At 54.6% G+C, this 15,029-nt stretch overlaps 1 protein-coding gene across 1 annotated transcript in view; it reads right to left on the bottom strand.

The window, feature by feature from the left end:
* Positions 1-6,155: 6,155 nt before the first annotated feature.
* Positions 6,156-15,029, bottom strand: part of CUNH16orf96 (chromosome unknown C16orf96 homolog) — a 51,857-nt gene continuing 42,983 nt past the window's right edge. Inside the window, exons 12-16 of the mRNA XM_021712335.1 lie at positions 13,543-13,635; positions 12,393-12,561; positions 12,125-12,227; positions 7,226-7,306; positions 6,156-6,373 (exon numbers count right to left, since the gene is read on the bottom strand). Of these exons, the coding sequence (XP_021568010.1) occupies positions 6,156-6,373; positions 7,226-7,306; positions 12,125-12,227; positions 12,393-12,561; positions 13,543-13,635 (664 nt within the window). The remainder of the gene's footprint in view (positions 6,374-7,225; positions 7,307-12,124; positions 12,228-12,392; positions 12,562-13,542; positions 13,636-15,029) is intronic.

The raw sequence follows: 15,029 nt of genomic DNA, 5'->3' as shown, positions 1-15,029 counted from the left end.
GTGCGAGGGTTCCTCCCGTTTCAGAAGGTCCTGTGCCTGCTTGGCATCCCGGCACTGCTTGGCATCCCGGCACTGCCTGCCCACTGCTTCCACTCCCAGGGCTGCACGGTGCTTTCTGGGTAAAGATGCCCTGTGCTCTTGCTGTGCCAGTACCTGGCATCCTCTTCCCTGCTGGAGTCTGCACAGGCTTGTTGACGAAGCCCACCTGCATGGCTGTGCACTGACTAGATGTCACTGAGAACTGACTGCTAGACCCCCACTTGAACTGCTGCCTATGACCTGGGAATGTGTCCACCTGGAAACACACCTTTCCAGGGGTGCCCATGTCACAGGAGAGGCAGGAAAGGGAGGGCATCAGCCTCTTGGGTCTTCACTCAGCAGCTTCTCCTTTCTTTGGGATGTTAGAAATTCTCAGGAAACTGCTACGCCCACCTTCCAAGGCCCAGACCTTGTCCTCTACCCTAGCTGGTCCTGGGTCTGCTTCCAAACCTAGCATCTGCAGTGGGAAAAGTGCTTTGCAGGGTGGTATTTGGGGTAATCGTGTGAGTTGAGTGTCTAGGCTCCCAGTGGGCAGGTGGCTGGGGTGGCTGCAGCTATTGGCCACACAAAAGGGAGTGCATGGTCTAGGATTCTGCACAGTGGGAGACTAGGGAGTGCCCGTTAATATCTTCAACACTCATTGGATCCCTGGGGTGCCTGACACGGACCACACCCTTGTTATTCAAAGTGTGGGTCCCCAACTAGCAGCAGCACCCGAGAGCTTGTTAGATTCAGGACCACAGGCCCCAGCCCAGGCTCCCAAGTCCAAATATGACTCTAGCAGGAGCCCCTAGTACCAGATGGACATCAGAGCTTAGAACGGGTCCCTCATAGCATCTTTGCTAAGTACCGGGGCTAAGGATGTCCATTTCTGTTTCTGGGGCCACTGTGGCTAGGCCTAGAGGTCCCAGGTGGTCACATTAAGGGAGGTGCGGACTTGAGGTTCCTGCAGATCCAGCTTTTTGAACATGGGTGTTGTTGACATTGGGGCTGAATCTGTTGGCAAAGAGAGCTGTCCTGTGTGCGTTGTGTGCTGCTGAACAGTATCCCTGGATCTTACCCACTGAATCCAGTAACAGCCCCCAGTTGTGACAAAGATGTCTTCATACAGTGCTCATGTCCCCTGAGGGCACAGCATGGCTTCCTGGGAGTAAAAAATGGTAAATCACAGGTCCCTGGGCCTCACCACATCAGAATCTCTGGAGAGACCGACCCCTACCCTGGTGGGTCAGATGGTAGTGGTCGGTTTGTGACTATCCTGAAGGACACTCCATGGTGCAGTTTAGAAAAGTGAATTTGGTGGTGTCAGTTGTACCTCAAAACTCTTAATTGAACTGAAACGGCTCCCTGATGATTTTGATGTGACCACTCAGCACATCCCCCCATGGTGACTGGGAGCCACCAGGCTCATGGTCCCCAGACTGACAGAGTGTAAGTCTGTGGGGACTGGCCTCTCCCTTGAGGTAGCTGGAGGAGGATTCCAGAATCTGAATTTTAGTAGGTGCCCCAGACATGGTGGGAACCTCTGGAGCCTTTGCGGGTGAGGCCAGGGCAGGGGCTGGCAACACAAGTGTTTTCCAGCAGATGCAGAAACCATGCCTGTGGGCTCAGAGCTCCTGGTCTGGGAGTGTCTCAAGGACCAGGGAAAGGCTGCAGTGTGTGCTGGGACTAACAAGGAAGGCCAAAATGGGCCCACAAAGATGCCATGTGCTCTAGAACCCGGTGGGACTAAGAACCTGGAACCTTCCACGACTGATCTAATCCCAGATGCCCAAAAGCAAAACTAAAGGAGCTGGGATGACCTACTCCGTGTTCAAGTGTAAACCAGATGAAAAGCCAAGGTGCTGATGTTCAAGTGTAAACCAGATGAAAAGCCAAGGTGCTGATGTTCTAACGGGACAGACTCAGGTATATGGCCCCTTCCCAGCTCCTCCTGGGAGCTGCCTAAGCCACACCCAGGAAAACTAGCCTTGTCCTTCAAGTTCAGCCTTGCCTGGGCTGGGTCATCCCCACTCATCTGCCAGACTTCTGTTTCCAAGATACTGTTCGCATCCACAAGGTTGCTCGTAAGCATGTGCTCAGAGCTCTGCGTGTCTGAGTCCTAAAGAGGACACCACAGCTCCCGGGAATGAGGCCTGGCCTTGCCAAGTGACAGCTGGCAGATGCACCTTCTGGTCTGCTGCTGGGGGTGGACATTCTCTTAGGTGTTTGCAAACCCACAGGTCCTGATGTGTGTGTGTGGCTTGCACACTGTTTCACTTTCAAAAAATGTTTGCCAACATTTTAAATCAGGAAGGTTTCTGTGAAAAGCCTCACTTCTGACTTACCTTGGAAAACTGGAATACTTGGCCCTAATTCCCTCAAGGCCACAACTGGCTGAAGCTGGCCGTCATGCCGGGGACACCGCCTGCCTATCCCTGTCCCCCCCCCCACCTCTACTGGCTGCCACAGACGTGGGAGTCCAGCCCCTGCCTCCGAATCGGCTGGAGTCCCCGAGGGGCTCTTGCGTTCCACCACAAGCAGCCTTGGGAGGAAAGACCTGCTCAGTGGGGTGGAGGACCTGGCAGATGGGCAGCAGTGGGCTACTCCTGCAGCCAACTTTAAAAAGAGTCGAGTTTGTTCTTTCTGCTGCTCTTGGACCAGCGGGATGCTCCAAGGGCCACTGAGCATCCCCAGGGTCTGTCCAGTGGTCCAGCCAGGGTTCTCTGGGAACACTGTGGCCAGCCACAGAGAAGCAGGCTGTCCCTGAGGCTGGCTGCAGTGCTGGCCCCCAAACACTGGGGCGGGACAGCCATGCCTGGAGGCCTCTGAGGGGCTTTTCAGAGCGGTCCCCTCACAGAGGATAGATGAGTCCTTTGAATCAAGTCTACTCCAGGGTGTGAGGGAGGCCTTCTGGGCTGGCCAAAGTGGAGACCTTTTGAAGCAAGGCTATTTCTAGTTCCTGCATGTGAAAAGGTTGTTGGGTTTTTTGGCCACAGCTTGTACTTGGACAATGTATGTATTTCAAATGAGCCTTAAAAGAACACAGCTCTTTTGGGGAGGGCAGGCGTTGGAGGACCCCTTCCAGGGTGATCGAGGTCTTGTCCATGACAGCACGAGCCTCAGAGGAGGCTGTTAGCAATATCCTGCTCTACTTTCTGGGGCTGTTTCTAATCTCCTGGGAGCAACAGAGCTGCAGATCCTGGTGAGGCCACGTGTGTAGGGAGAAAGTGGGTGTGAGGAGAAAGGCTTTCTTGGGCGGTTATGGGGATGTTGGGAGGGTCTCTAATGAGAACCCCCAATTCCATGGAGAGTCAGAGGTCAAGCCAGCCAAGATGGTGGTGACAGGGCCGGCGTGTGGTGATTCCCATGTCCCTGAGACCCTGCACAGAAGGCCCTTCCCACGATGCCTGTCTGTCTTCAGCTGTCTACCTTCGGGTTTGGGGTGCCTTTTTCAATGAGATTGTCTTGCTTGGAACACATTCAGTTGTTTATACCTTGGGGTTAATGAGTTAGTGGTCTTTGAAGAGGAGAAAATGTTCAGATTCCTTTTACTTGCTGCAATGGATTATGGGACTGAGCCCAGTATAGGGTGGTTGCCATGCAGCATGGCCTCCATTCAGGCAGCACCTTGAGAGGGACCCTCTGCTCAGCACGAGGCCTCTACCCGCTTCTTCCCCTGCCCATTCCTGCAGCCCCTTGCACCCCCTCCCCACATGACCGATCCATCTCAGGAGGGCTGATCACCCCACTCCCTGTCCAGCCTGACCTTGCCGTGGTATCCTCATAGAGGAGGTTGGGCCCAGGCCTTCCGGAATCCCCACTCTGCTGACACAGCTGGTTCAGCTGCTTCTGTCCACACCCCAATGCCCCCTCCCTGCTTCAAGACCTGCAGGCCCCAACCCTCATGCTGAGATGGAGGGGTGGCTTCTGCCTGCAGCCCACCTGGGACCAGGCCAAAGACCAGCTCCCCCACCCCTCTCACCACGACCCGTGGACAGGACTGTCTTTGGGATTGCTCCCAGCTGTCCCGTGGACTGAAGTACTCACCTTCCAAAGCACCCAAGAGGCCTGTTAGAATGCAGACCAGACCCACCCGGGCCCTCACTCCCAGAAACAAACTCAGGCACTGGCTTGAACCCCTGAGACGTGCTTTGGAGGAGCCAAATGGGGACAGATATGAGGGCTGTGAGGGAGAGTGGGGCCCAGCTGTGAGGAACAGGGATCACCTAGGTGCCGCCTGTCCACCATGACCTGGCATGGGTGTCCCCCAGGAGTCCCCACCTCCAGTTTAGCACATCCCCAAAGTGGGAGAGGGGCTGGAAGTCGGGCCTCTGGTATTCGCAGGGCCCAGCAGGTTAGGCCTCCCAGCAGGGGCCGGGGAGCTGGGCCTCTGCTCTGTGACCCTAGGCCTGTTGAGCCTCCACTCCTGCCCCCTCGCCTGGAGGGATGACCAGAGGAGGGACCAGCAGGTCCCACCTGCCCAGACAGAGCACAGCGAGACAGTCCCCTCAGCCATGATCAGAAAAGTGGAAGATCTTATTCTGGGCAGAAGTTACCAAAAACATTCGTCTGTGATACGGGGGTGGGGTGGGCAGGGGTGCCCCAACAGTGTGCACAGGCACCCTGGACGGTTAAGTCCCCTGGGTCAGGAGGAGCTTGGCTCAGCCTTGAAGAAGGACAAGAGCAGTCAGGGTTTGGAGTCGCAGGAGCTGAGCAAGGGGTCATGGGGCCATTCAGGAATAGGGCAGGCGTGTGCGTCCCTGGACTCCAACAGCCAAGCCCCCAGACAGTACTCTCCCCCCGGGCAGCCAGAGGAAAGCAAATAAGAACCTCTCTCCAGCTCCCCCTTGGGCAGCTCCCCGCATCCCCCAACTGCCTGATACCATCCCAGGGACCCGGTGGACGCTGGGGCAGAGGGCAGTGGGAGATCAGGGTCACGCTTCGTCCCTGTGTGTGGGGACATCGTTTTAGTTTCTGAAATGGAATAGCACTGTCAGTAGTGCAGGAAGAGGGCAAAACTGGATGGAGTCGGGTGGGAAAGGGAAGGGGGGCGGGTCGTAAGGGCGGCAGGGAGGGGCAAATCGTCAGAAGGGAACGGAAGCAAGCCAGGAGGTCCCGGCCAGACGAGGTGGCCCCGGCGAGGCCTCTGCTCTGTGCCAAGGCTGGCCACTACCTTGCCGCAGCAAGATGCTCTTGTCCCACCAAACGCATGGGCAGTGAGCACAGGAGCCAGAAAGACCCACAGGTGAGCAGCCACCAGCCTGGGAGGGACAGAGTAGCCCTGGAGTACTCCAGGGCATCACACCAGCTCCTGGTGGGTTAGCCAAGAAGAAGTAAACAATCAAATCTTGTAAAAACTCCAGTTCACAACAGTAATTACTGGTAGAAACAGCACGAGATAAAAAAGGATGCACACAGTAAAATCTGGTTCCCGAGAGCAAGTTGGTCTTAGTAGAAATAATGGCCCCCAATAAAATGTACAGTGGTGGTAGCTGTAATTACAACTGATTGTGATGAAATTGTTTCAGAAAATAAAAGGCAATGTGTTTTTAAATCCACTCTGTGTTGCACTGAACATTGGTGAAGGAATGAAATTGGCTTGATGGAAAATTCACTCTAGAAAGCTATGCTGACATGGAAATGTGGAATGAGGCTGGACACAGTGGCTCACACCTGTAATCCTAGCACTTTGGGAGGCCGAGGCAGGAGGATTGCTTGAGCCCAGGAGTTTGAGACCAGCCTGGGCAACCTAGCGAGACCCTTTCTCTACAGAAAAAAAAAAAAAATGGGCCGGGTATAGTGGTGTGCACCTGTTCTCAGCTACTTGGGAAGCTGAGGCGGGAGGATTACTTAAGCCTAGGGGATGGAGGCTGCAGTGAGCCAAGATTGCACTGCTGCATTCCAGCCTGGGTGCCAGAGTGAGACCCTGACTCACAAAAAGGTAGAATAAGGATTGTGTTGTTTGTATTTATACACATAGAGTTAAAACAGCCACTGGGTCAACATGGGGTGTCTCATATGCAGACCCCTCCCCTATGTCCAGGGCATCCTTTCCTGGGCCAGACTCAGGGCCCCGGGTCTCAGCCAGGGGACTAGAGGGGACCTGATAGCAATGAGACACAGGGTGTTGGAGCTCACGGGTTGGCGGGCTCCTTGGGGGGCTGCATGCTGGCTTGGAACTCGAGGCGCAGAGATCTTGAGGACCTGGTGGGCCCTGGGGCCTGCTGGGGGTCTCCTGGGGGTGAGACCAGTGACGGCAGCAGCGGTAGAGGCAGTAGGGAAGGTGGCCGGGCTGGCATCATCAGGTGGGGGCCGGAAACAGCTGAGCGGGCGCTGGTCCGGGGGCCCGGGGCTGGGAAGGGCAGGAGAAACCCCAGATGTGTCCCAAGAACCTTCCTGGGGTCATCCCCACTAAGAAGAGCAGTCCAGGACCGGAAGAGCTTCACAGACCACAGTAGGCTAGATGTCACTTGGTCCCTGGCGTTCTAAACTTCCCAGGGGTGACCCAAGACAAATGACATGGGACATGTTTGCTGAAGTGGTGTGGATCGCCCAGGAGAGAACCTGGGGCTGGAGTTTGCAGATCTGGGCTCTGGTCCCAGCTCACCAGCTCTGTGGCCTTGAGCCACAGCTCCATGTTACTGAGCCTCAGCACTCTCTTCCTTGAAATGGGCTAACAGGACCTACCTTACAGGAGTTGGGATGTGGATCACAGGAGACAAGGGGGAAAGTGCTTTGTAAACTGCAAGGTCTCCCCAATGCCTGGCACATGGCGATATGAGCCGGAGGGGCTCGGTTTCCTCCCAACCTGCCTCAAGGGCCCCCCGAAGAGCCCCGAGGCAACAGGCAGGATCCTTCGTCCCACCCTGCAGCTGGGTGGTGGACATCTGGAGACGGATGTGCCGAGCCCTGGAATGGCCTCGAGGTCAGGAAGCTCCTCCAAAGGGGACCCAGAACAGCTGGCGGGCCTGTGGCCCCCAATTCCAAGTTCAGGGAACAGTGTGCTGGGTTGGGGCTCCCCTCAAGGGTTTTCGGGGCTTTGGTGCCATGGACTGGAGACAGCCAGTGTGCAGGCACAGCGGGCAAGAGGTAGATGAGCAAACTGGAGAGCCCAGGTGGGTGGTGAGGAAATGGAATGAGACTAGGAGGGACCAGAGACCCTGCCAGAAGCCCAGATGGGCCGGGGTTGGGGTCAGGTACTCACGGGGACAGATGGCACCAAACAGGGCACTGGAGCGCGTGCAGTCATACAGCCTTCGCGACGGGGGTCGAGGAGCCTTCACAGCTGAGCAGGAAAGCAAAAGGAAAAGGGCGTGAGTATGGCCCTTCCAGAGCACCAAGTTCCCCCCCACCCAGCCCTGGCCTGCCCTCGGGCCCCGTGTCAGGCTGATCCTAACACAGGCCAGGCTTCTTCTGTGGGACCAGACCTGTTTCCCAGACCCACCTTCTCCACACACTCAACCTAGCCCACCTCCCTATGGAAGAATGTTCCTCCCTCCTTGCCTTCTTGAGTCTAGAGCTTTGCAAGGCCAAGATAGAAGACTTTTTGAAATGAACTCCAGCTGGGCGCAGTGGTTCCCATCTGTAATCCCATCACTTTGGGAGGCTGAGGCAGGAGGACTGCTTGAGCCCAGAGGTTTGAGACCAGCCTGGGCAACATCGTGAGACCTCAACTCTACAAAAATTTTAAAAAATCAGCCTGGTGTGATGGCTCACAACTGTAGTCCCAGTTTTTCAGGAGGCTGAGGCAGAAGGGTCGCCTGAGCCCAGGAGGTTGAGGCTGCAGTGAGCCATGATTGTGCCACTGCACTCCAGCCTGGGCAACAGAGTGAGACTCTAATTAAAAAAAAAGGAGGGGGGGAGGCGGGGGGTAACTCCAGGCCAGATAGAACTATTTACAGTTTAAATGTCTGGCAGTTCTTTAGATATTCCTGTTGGGGATCAGACCACCAAAATGCCCCCACTGCTGTTCTTTATCTTTTTGGATTTTTTCATTCTTTTTAAATAATAGAGACAGGGTATCACTATGTTGCCCAGGCTGGACTCAAATTCCTGGACTCAGGTGATCCTCCTGCCTTAGCCTCCTGAATAGCTGGGACTACAGATGTACACCACCCCACCCAGCTGCTTGTGAATTTTTTTTTTTTTTTTTTTTTGAGTCAGGGTCTCACTCTCACTCCTAGGCTGGAGAGCTTTAGCATGATCATGGCTCATGGCAGCCTCAACCTCCTGGGCTCAGGCAATCCTTTACTCTCAGCTGGGACTACAGACGTGTGCCACTATGGCTGGCAAATTTGGGATTTGGGGGGGGTATAGACTAGGTCTCACTATGTTGCCCTGGCTTGTCACCTGGGCTCAAGTGATCCTCCTGCCTTGGCCTCCCAAAGTGCTGGGATTACAGGTATGAGCCACTGCACCTGGCCTCCAGCTTCTTTTGCATTTTTTTTTAGAAAGTAGGATTTATTAAGAAGACAGAAAAGCTCCCACAGTGGGAGGGGACCTGAAAGGGGTTGCCCGTTCTTTTACGTTTTTTGAGGTAAACTTCATGTAACATAAAATTGAAGTGTACAATTCAGAGGTGTTTAGTACACTCACAGTGAGGTGCACCATCTCCATCTAGCATCTCTTTCACCTCTTAAGGAGCCCTGTCCCCATTAAGCAGTCCCTCCGCCCTACCCACTCCTAGCTCCCGGCAACCACGAGTTTTCTTCCTGTCTTGATAGATTCACCTAATCTGGACGTTTTCTAGAAGTAGAGTCAGTCAATGTGAGGCCTTTGGGTCAGCTCATGCTTCACTCTCAAACCCAAAGCCTCCTCTTCTCCCTGCCTAGTCAAGAACCAGCCTGACCCCAACAGATCACCCGTCCTCATCCCTGGAGCCTGGGAGGCCTTCCACTGCAAAGGGAGCTTTGATCAAGGTAAGAATCTGGAGCGGAGAAGCATCCTGGATCACCAGGTGGGCCCAAGTGTGATCACAAGGGTCCCTAACAAGAGGCAGGCAGGAGGGTCAAAGTTAGAGAAGGCGTGACAATGGACGCAGAGGCCTGACTGGCGCTAAAGCGTTGAAGGAGGCAGGAGCCACGAGCCACCGAAGGCAGGCAGCCTCTAGAAGCTGGACAGGGAAGGAAATGGACTCCTGGGAGCCTCCCAAAGGAGCATGCCCTGCCAACACCTGACTTTAACACAGTGAGTCTGATTTGAGACTTCTGGTCTCCAGAACACATGAACATAATATATTCATGTCGCTTTGAGCCACTTGGCTGTGGCGATGTTACAGCAGCCATAGGAAATGACACAGATGGGTTCTGATCTGGGGAAGGGCCTGCTAGGGGGCCCTGGTGGGGCGTGTGTGGGAGCAGCTCCCTCAGAACTGCTGAGGCCTGGGAGCCTGGTCGGGCATCACTGGCTCTCTCGCTCCTCCCTCCTGCCGCTGCAGCCCTGATCCTTCCACTGGAGTCTCCCCGGCTACCTCCTCCTACCTGAGTCCTGCCTGCACTTGGCCTTCCTCCCACAGAGCCTTCTCTGCAAGCCCAGCCTCTGAGTACTGGGCTTGGCATATTCACCCTCCTGCCAGCGCACCACTCCCTGGGGCTTGGCTGTTCCCTCTGTGCCGGCCTGAACTCCTGACTATGGTGGCGGTGTCTGAGGCCACAGGCTGGTCGGATGGCTCTTGGTGGTCCCCATGAGGCTGGCTATGGGCTGGGTGCATGGCAGGAGCCCAGTGGACACAGTAGGATGAATCCGGGACTAGGCTGGAGCTGGGTAGGGTTCACCTTGGCTAGTTTGGGGTTTAGATATTGAGTCTGTTTTTCATTAGAATGTTCTTTCAGGTAAATAAATGAGCAATAACAGTAAACTAATCAAGATATGGCCACAGCCAGGCTTCCAGGTGGTTTCTAACACAAACGGTCCCCAACTTATGATTGTTTGATAGGGTTTCTTGACTTTATAATGCTCTGCCACAGTTCAACATATTGTACAGTATTCGAAAAATTACATAACCTGGGCACAGTGGCTTACCCCTACAATCCTAGCACTTTGGAAGGTGGAGGCGAGAAGATTGCCTGAACCCAGGGATTTGAAACCAGTCAGGACAACTTGGCGAGATCTCATCTCTATAATAAGTCAAAAAGTGGTCAGGCATGGTGGCACATGCCTATGGTCCCAGCTACTTGGAAGGCTGGGGCAGAAGTATAGCCTAAGCCAAGCAGGTTGAGGCTGCAATAGCTGTGCGCATGCCACTGCACTCCAGCCTGAGTGACAGAGTGAGACTCCAAATTAAAAAGATAGATAGATAGATAGATAGATAGATATGATATTCAACACTTTATTATAAAATAGGCATTGTGGCCGGGCACAGTGACTGAGGTGAGAAGATTGCCTGAGCCCAGGTGTTCAAGACTAGCCTGGGCAACTTGGTGAGACCTCATCTCTACAATAAATCAAGAGTAATTATAATTAGCTGGGCATGGTGGCGCACGCCTGTAGTTCCAGTTACTTGGAAGGCTGAGGTGAAGAATCACCTGAACCCACCAGGCTGAGGCTGCCGTGGCTGTGAGTGTGCCATTGCACTCCAGCCTGGGCAACAGAGTGAGACTCCAACTAAAAAAATAAAATAAAATAGGCTTTGTATTAGCTGACTTTGCTCTACTGTCAGCTAATGTAAGTGTTCTGAGCATGTCTAAGGGCTGCGAGGCTAAGCTATGGAATTCAGTAGGTGAGGTATATAAAATGCATTTTCGACTTAGGGTATTTTCAACTTAGGGGTTTATCAGAACACAACCCCATTGCTAGTTGAGGAGCATCTTATAGTTGGGCTTTGTCACCCCCAAGAAAGATAAAGCAGTAGAGATCATCAGAATTCAAGTCATGGCTTGCTACGGGTCCTGGGAATGAATGAGCCATTGGGTGAAAGGCTCCTCCCTTGGGGTGACAGCCCTGGGGAGGTCGATAGATGAGCAGTGACAGGGGCAAGTATGTAAGATGGTGGACTCCATCCGTCCTGGCCCCCTACTCAGGGTGCCTTCCTGGCAAGCAGACCTCGCCTGCTCCTTTATGAAATGCCTCACCAAGTTGTTATAGAGCGAAGGGGCAGGGGACAGAGTCTGGCACAAAGTCGGAGTTCATTAAATATTAGCCACCGCTGTCGTTACCTTGCTTGGTGATCCCTGAAGCCCAGCCCGAGTCCCTCCCAGCAGCTCCCAGGCAGGGAGGCCTGGGACAGTCAAGCTTCTCCAGGAGAAGCCGCATACTTCCTGGGGAGAATGCGGGGTTCCAGATGGTGTCCTGCCCTCCCAGAAACAGGGTAGGGACCTGAACTGGATTGAATAGCGATCCCCAAAATGATAAGTCCCCTAGAACCTGTGAATGTGACCTTACTTAAAGAAAGGGTCTTCGCAGGTGTAATTAAGGATCTTGAGGTCGGGCATGGTGGCTCACACCTATAATCCCAACACTTTGGGAGGCCAAGGCTGGAGGATCTCTTGAGCCCAAGAGTTCGCGACTAATGTAGGCAATATAGTGAGACCTCATCTCTCCAAAAAGAAATAAATAAATAAGCCAGGTGTGGTGGTGCACACCTGTAGTTCCAGCTACTTGGGAGACTAAAGCAGAAGGATTATCTGAGCCCAGGAAGTCGAGATGGAGGTGAGCCTGATTGTGCCACTGCACTCCAGCTAGGTGACAGAGTGAGAACATGACTCAAAAAAAAAAAAAAGATCTTGAGATGAGGTCATCCTGGGTCCAGTTGAGCCCTAAATCCAAAGACAAATATCCTTATAAGAGACAGAAGAGAAGACGTGATGGCAGATGCAGAGGTTGGAGTGATGTGGCCCCAAGCCACGGAACACCAGCAGCCGCTGCCAGAAGCCAGAAGTGGCAAGAAGGCACCGTCCCCTAGAGCCCTTGGAGCCTCCTGGCTAATTGCTTGCCACCCGCTACTGTGGAGACCATGGTGACAGCCATCTCGTTTGCTCTCCACTGTCTCCCAGGTGTCTGGCGATTGCTCCTCAGTCAGGGACACCAGCTCTGGGCCCTACCTGCAGCCTCTTGTCCTGCCCAACAGACCCAGGACCCCAGCAGGGGTGCCCCAGAGAGTCCTCACCTGTCAGCTCCTTCTCCATGGTGGTCAAGGGTTGAGCTCTGCTCTGGCTGTTCATTCGGCCCTTGTATAGGATTCCATCCACGCCCAAGATGTCCACCTCGGCCTGTTGGATGGCCCAGGTCCTGGTCAGGGAGCACCCCCTCCCTAGTGTTCAGAGGCCCAAAAGACAGCACCGCCTCCCCCGGGGTCACCCACCACTAGGGCCCAGTCCTATGCCTGGGGTATGCTGAAGTCCACCCTCTGGGAAGGAGACCCTGGCCAGACTCACGGTGTCATAGTCTATCACATGGGGGTCTCCGTACGGGTAGAGCGTCGAAAGGTTGCACAAATTGTGCTTGAGGTTGGCGTCGTTTTGGGGGCCGTCACCCCAGTCCTGCTGGGAGTCCATGCTCCCCTCTTGGGCTCCAAGGTCCTGGAGCTGCAGTCGCTGCTGTTCCCTGGAGCAGGGCGATGGGTCAGCAGCTCCCTGGAGACCCTCCGCCCCAGGGGAGCCCCCAGACAGCCCCAAGGGCCTGGCCAGCATCGAGGGAAGGCGGGTGTTCTCCCAGCGTGGGTTTAGGGTTCACAACCCGGCACGCCTGGGTTCTAACAAGTGGACACAGACATACACAGTGGGGCAGGGAACAGAACCGACACCTACCCAAGACCCAACCACACCTGGAGCCCTGGCCTGGCCTGCCAGGAGCATGCTCTCAACCTCTTGATCTTAAGGAGTCAGGTGAGGGAGAGTGGCGGTTGGCATGGTTCCCACAGCCCCCCTTTCACATAGCTGGGTTACTGTTCAGCTGTTCTTTCCTCGCCTGGCCAGATGTCCCTATGGCAGGGCTGGGTACTCCAAGGACCCGCAGAGCCGAGGGGTGTCAGAGGTGGAGGGTGGGGTTGGGTGCGATGGAACTTGGAGGGTTTGGACACCAGCCCTGCCACTTACTAGCCGTGACCTTGGGCAGGTCACTTAGGTTCTCTGAGCCTGTTTCTTCAACTGTGAAATGGGATGATAATAAAATAGGGAAGTCGTGAGGATTCACCAAGGCCAGGTAGGCCAAAGCGGTTGGCACAGTGCCTGCCGGGCTCAGCCAGGGCTTCCTGGGAGTCTTCTGCCACTACCCATGTCCTCCACCAGAAATGGGCATATGAATTCTAACTCGTGGGGGGTTGTGAGATTCAAATGAGAATCCCTCCTCCTAAAACCCTGAGCATTCCTTGGCCCACAACAGATGTCCAATAAACATGTCTGCTCCTCTCTCCCAGGGTCATCTCTGTGTCTGTCTGCTGCCCCAGCCACCCCGGAGCATCCTCCTTGTGGCTGGTTGGTAATGTCCTGGGCCATCTTCAGTTCCTAGGACTGGAGGATGTGTCGTGGCAGGGCTCCCAGGCTCCTCCAGGGTGGCCTCCATCAGTGCAGAGGGCAGCCTGCTCACCTCATCTGCTGCCGCTGCAAGTACTCATAGCTATTGGCGCTGGCCGGTCGCAGATGTGACAGCAGGTGGGCTTTGCGGATGGTGATCAGCTGTCTGTAGAAGGACAAGCGTGAGGCAGGGGCTGTAGGAAGGCCCGAGGCCTGAGGCCCCTAGAGGGCCAGGCTCCTACCCACGCCAAGAGGCCTTCCCAAAAGGAGGAAGGAGGTGCAGGCTAGGGTCGTCCACCCTCAAAGGCCAGACGTGTCCATAGCACGGGGCCACTGTGCAAGGGCTCTGCGAAACCTTGAAAACTGTCACAAGACACAACAAGCAATTGTTCTGATTATTAAAGTAAAAAGCAGAATGAGATAAATCCTAGAAATATGATGAAAATTGGAGGTCACAGCCGGGCTCGGTGGCTCAGCCTGTACTCCCGCGCCTTGGGAGGCTGAGGTGAGTGGATTGCCTGAGCCTGCGGGTTCGCGACCCGCCTGGGCAGCAAGACCTCATCTCTACAATAAATCAAAACATCAGCCGGGCGTGGTAGCGCGCGCCTGTAGTTCCAGCTACTTGGAAGGCTGAGGCGGAAGGATCGCCAGAGCCCAGCAGGTCGAGGCTGCGGTGGCTGGGAGTGACCACTGCACTCCCGTCTGGGTGACAGAGTGAGACTCCAACTCAAAAAAAAGAAAAGAAAACAAAGAAGCCGGGCTCGGTGGCTCAGCCTGTAATCCTGCACCTTTGGGAGGCTGAGGTGAGTGGATTGCATGAGCCCGCGGGTTCGAGACCCGTCTGGGCAACTTGGCAAGACCTCATCTTTACAATAAACCAAAAATTAGCTGGGTGTGGTAGCGTGCGCCTGTAGTTCCAGCTACTTGGAAGGCTGAGGCAGAAGGATTGCCGGAGCCCAGCAGGCGAGGCTGCGGTGACTGGGTGCGGCCACTGCACTCCAGTCTGAGAGACAGAGTGAGACTCCAACTCAAAAAAAAAAAAAAAAGAAAGAAAGAAAATTGTTGGTCACCAGAGGCTGGAGGAAGGGAGGATGGAGAGAAATTGCTGAGCAGGTCCTGGGCATCCTTTTGGGGGGATGAAAACGCCCTGACAGTGGAGAGAGGTGATGGCTTCACAGCACACAAAAGTGCTAAATGCCCCCAGTCACTCACTTTAAAGTGGTTAATTTTATGTCGTGTGTATTTTGCTTCAAAAAGAAATAAAGATAAACTGTAACAGCCTTTTTGGGGCATTGGAATCTTTTCTTTTTTTTTTTTTTTTGGAGTTGGGGTCTCACTCTGTCGCCCAGGTTGGAGTGCAGTGGCCGCTCCGGGCCACCGCAACATCAACCTGCTGGGCTCCGGCGATCCTTCCACCTCAACCTTCCAAGTAACTGGAACTACAGGCACGCGCTACCACTCCCGGCTGATTTTTTGATTTATTGTAGAAATGAGGTCTCGCTGCCCAGGCGGGTCTCGAACCCGCGAGCTCAAGCAATCTACTCACCTCAGCCACCCAAA

This window comes from Carlito syrichta, unplaced genomic scaffold (assembly GCF_000164805.1).
Source record: "Carlito syrichta isolate Samal-C Ts95f unplaced genomic scaffold, Tarsius_syrichta-2.0.1 Scaffold303189, whole genome shotgun sequence".
Lineage (NCBI taxonomy): Eukaryota > Metazoa > Chordata > Mammalia > Primates > Tarsiidae > Carlito > Carlito syrichta.
The sequence above is the reverse complement of the archived record's forward strand: the minus strand, read 5'-3'. Positions and strand labels throughout refer to the sequence as shown.